The 4256-nt window shown below is 37.2% G+C and overlaps 1 protein-coding gene across 4 annotated transcripts in view; it reads right to left on the bottom strand.

The window, feature by feature from the left end:
- dcbld1 (discoidin, CUB and LCCL domain containing 1) overlaps positions 1-4256 on the bottom strand; it is a 38017-nt gene that overhangs the window by 13489 nt on the left and 20272 nt on the right. For all 4 annotated transcript variants that reach the window (XM_016556475.1, XM_016556477.1, XM_016556476.1 and 1 more), the window contains exons 6-7: positions 3472-3605; positions 505-545 (exon numbers count right to left, since the gene is read on the bottom strand). In XM_016556475.1, the coding sequence (XP_016411961.1) occupies positions 505-545; positions 3472-3605 (175 nt within the window). The remainder of the gene's footprint in view (positions 1-504; positions 546-3471; positions 3606-4256) is intronic.

The following is a 4256-nucleotide window of genomic DNA, read 5'->3' as shown; positions in this document are numbered from 1 at the left end:
ACTGTGACTCAAATTCAGGAATTTGTGAGTCATTCTCAATTTAGCAGCCTGCACAACCGTGGAAGGTAAATATTTGGAGCAAGTGTTGGCACATGTACACGTTTAGCAACCGGCGTGAGAATTTGATTCATCAGGTTCTGCAGAGCCGCACAGGTAAATAGCAACCGGTCTGTGCCAGACTCAAACAGCCAGAGAAAAACAAGCTCAGGTGATAAGAAATTCCCACGCCTTCCATTCACCCTGATAAAGAGCAAACAGGGCTTCCCATATCCGAACTGGTAAAAAAAAAAAAAAAAACCTGTTGGGCCGGCACAAGGTGATTAAGCTACTTCCTTTTTTTGCAGAGATGCAAATATACCAGTCAAACAAAAACGTAACACACAGCGGCAGCAGGTGGCGAAAACTAATCATGTCAACATGGTTCAGGAAATAATAGGACTAATCCTACGCCAATATGTGCACTCAATTCACATCAACATTGAACCATAAAACAAAAGTACTTACCGTTTGTCACAAATGTGAAGAAGGTTTCAGACAACGAACCACTGAAAGACATGGAAAAACAAAGATATCAGTGAGCACTGAGCGTTTTAGACACAAAAGATCATTATTACAGTGATTAATTAAGGCCCTGTCATGTGAAAGTAACGCCTTCAGGGGCCAAGAGGGAGATTCCCATTGTCAATCCAGTTGTGTTGCCAAATTCAGAGGACCTCCCTCACTGCATCCCGCATCTCCCCCTTTGACAGGAGAACTGGGGTACAGCTGGGCCGGTGAAAAGAGCAGTGTGTTGGTAATTAGAGAGGAACAGGCTGGGAAATTGCATCTCTGTCAGCCATTACTTAAAAACCTGTCATTATCACAGGCTTCCTGGATGTGATTACTTTTTCATTACTTTTATGGCAGTCGAGCAAACCGTTCAGAGTTCAGGGTACAAAGTGGTTTACGACAGCGTGAACGAACCGAAATAGGATATAGCAATTGATGTGCCAACAACAACAACAACAAAAAATGTCTGAAGCCTGGGAATACAAGCAATAAACTGCTGGTGACAGAAATATAATCTAATAAAATCAACGGAAAAATGAATCAAGTGCTGATCAGAGTCGCCAGACTGAAATAACCATTTAAGTGCATGCAATAAAACAAGCCTGAGATCAAAACCCAAGCAATGTAATTACAGGAACTGATATTGATTGTCGTTATGCAGTTAAAGTGGTTAAAGCAAACCCTGAGGACTGTTCATCAACATAATCTCCTTAGAGTGGAGATGATGGATTTAGTTTGACGAATCAATTGGTTTGTAAAATAAATGGCTAATCCACCAGTGCAACTTCACCAGCTTCATATGCATTAATATTTTTAAGTGCTTGCTAAGACAAGCAACACTATTACTATTTATCATAGTTTGGTTTCTCAAAAGAATAAAATGAAATATATAAAAGTGATAATTAATAAATGTGTAAATACATTTTTTTTATATCACCCCACATAGGGATGGGCGATATCTTATCGTTTGCGATATACCGGTAAGCAATCGCAATATCTGTCAAAAAAATCGCAATTTGATATTTTCCCCCAAATCGCACAGCCCTAATAGCAATGCACTAAAATCTATTCAGAACACCCAGTAACTGCATAGCAACTCAGTGTCATCTGCATAGAAATGAAATTTTAGACCAAGAGATCTTAAAAGTTTACCAAGTGTGAAAATGTAGATATTAAAAAGCAAGGGGCCCAAAATTGATCCTTGAGGGACTCCAGATTTCACAACACCAACCTCTGACCTAAATCCACCCATTGTAACATACTGCTTACGGTCTGTGAGGTAGGACCTAAACCACTTTAGTACAGTATCAGAGACCCCAAAAACAGTTTCTAAACGAGTAATTAAAAGAGAATGATCTACAGTGTCAAAAGCGGCACTGAGATCAAGAAGGACCAGAATTTAAAGACAGCCATAATCTGAGGCAATTAGCAGATCATTTGTGACCTTAACCAATGCTGTTTCAACACTATGGAATTTACGGAAGCCAGACTGCAAAGGCTCAAATAGATTGTTTTCAGTTAAATGAGAAATTAACTGAGTAGCAACAACTCACACCAAAATTTTGGCAAGAAATGGGAGATTGGAAATGGGACGAAAATTGTTTAGGTTTTCATAATCAATGTTTGTCTTTTTTGGTACAGGGGTAACAGCAGCTATTTTAAAGGCTGCTGGCACAACACCAGTACACAACGAATCATTTATAATACTCAAGACAACAGGACACAAAGAACCAAAACACGATTGAAACGAACTAGTGGGTATGGGATCAAGTAAGGAAGTGGCTGCTTTCAACTGAGAAACCTCCTTTTGAAGGGAATATGAGTCAAGTGTGCAAAAATTTGAAAAAGTAATACCATTATAGAAAGGAGTATTTACAGAAGAAGAGCACAATAGGGTAGAGGTACAGACACAGTTTCGTACATTATCAATCTTAGTGCCAAAAAAATCAAGAAACTTATTACAAAGATCGGTTGAAGCAATAACAGGCGAAAGACTATTACAATTCAACAATTTGTTAATGGAATTAAACAATTGTCTCGGTTTGTTTTGATTATTGTGTATTATCTTAGAAAAATAATCAGATCTGGCAGAAACAATTCCAGCCTTGTGATGCAAGGAGGCGAGGCACAGAAATGTAGCATCTCACAACAAATTTGTTAGTCTAAAAATTTCTCGTTGTTTCTCCTTCTACTATTCCTATTAATAAATGGTGGAAAAAAAGACAAAAAATTAACTTAATCTGCATTTGTTCTGTTAGGCTTCACCAGGTTTTAAACGGATCAAAGAACCTCTGGCTCTAGAGAGCTGCCTGTTGTCCTCCTAATAAATCACTCCTCAATGGACACTTCAAACACTCCTCAGAGACTATAACGAGAGGCAATCTTGATTTCTTTCTCAACCTGCCCCCCAATTCCCAGATGACAAATCTGTGAAACCGCAACAGTCCAGACAGAGTGTCCGTGACATTAAGTAGTACCTGAATCATCCATCACGCAAAAGAAGGCAGGAATCACCACTTAATAATAACTGCTGTACTGCTGGAGAACCTACCAAGGTCACATTCAGCCACAGCTGTTAGATGAAGTGCCGGAATAAGACATGTTGTGACTTATCAGGGGAACTTGTAAAACAGACTATTTCAGTTTTTCAAACTGTAATCTGGAGAAAAAAAAACGTTTTTCCTGGCAAACTTACAGTAAACACTCATGTTGACAGTCGATGAGGCAACAGTTGCATATTTGCCCCATAGACTCCAACTGTAAATGTGTAAACATCAACATTTCATTCCTTTTTATGTACCAGGAAAGCCCACACGCTGATGTCTGACTCACCTAAGAATATAAAAGCATTCTGTATCACAGATAAAAGGCTTCAAGCTTCTGTCATAGAGAAAGACCACAGAAACCACTGCAGTAACTCACTCTTTTGACTGGATGCCGTTGGCTCTGACCGCAGGGTAGTGACTGAGCCCTCGGCGCTCCTCAACTGTGATTGGTCCTCCAAACTGGTCCGTGATGACCCCAGCATGCACCGCTGATTTACACAAAACTGATGTCTGAAATAGAAAGTAGACAGCACTCAGTCACAATAATGAAGGGACAGACAGAGAGAGGACAGATTGGCCTGTAAGACATAACATGTGTGTTTTTACTCATACACAATCTTAAGAGTTTTGTTTAGTTTTTTGGTGTCACCTTTTATGTATATTTAAAACATAAACATACATAAAACATACCTTTTATTTTGTTGATTTTTTTTTACTTGGACTGATATGGCGATTAAATTAAGCTGACATACAAGTATAAAAATCATATATAATTATATATTACATATAATTAAATATATCACATATATGTGTACAATTATACACACTGCAGGTCAAAAGATCAAAAATTATGATTTTTTTTTGTAATTGTTGTTGAAAGAAGTCTCTTATATGCACCAAGGCTGCATTTATTTAGTTAAAAAAAACAGTAATATTGTGAAATATTTGTAATATATGTTTGAAATATTATTGCAATTTAAAAATGTAAAAACACTTTTCTGTTTTAATTATTTTAAAATGTAATTTGTTCCTGTTATTAATTTATTATGTATAATAAATATAAATAAGTATACACATAAATATGAGAGCACCTGGAGTTTTGGTTTGGTGCTCACACTGTGACCCATTAAATATATTTTATAAAAAAAAACATTTTTATAT

This window comes from Sinocyclocheilus rhinocerous, unplaced genomic scaffold (assembly GCF_001515625.1).
Source record: "Sinocyclocheilus rhinocerous isolate Xijiao unplaced genomic scaffold, SAMN03320098_v1.1 scaffold827, whole genome shotgun sequence".
In the NCBI taxonomy this organism is placed as follows: domain Eukaryota; kingdom Metazoa; phylum Chordata; class Actinopteri; order Cypriniformes; family Cyprinidae; genus Sinocyclocheilus; species Sinocyclocheilus rhinocerous.
This window is presented reverse-complemented; position numbering and strand designations above follow the sequence as displayed.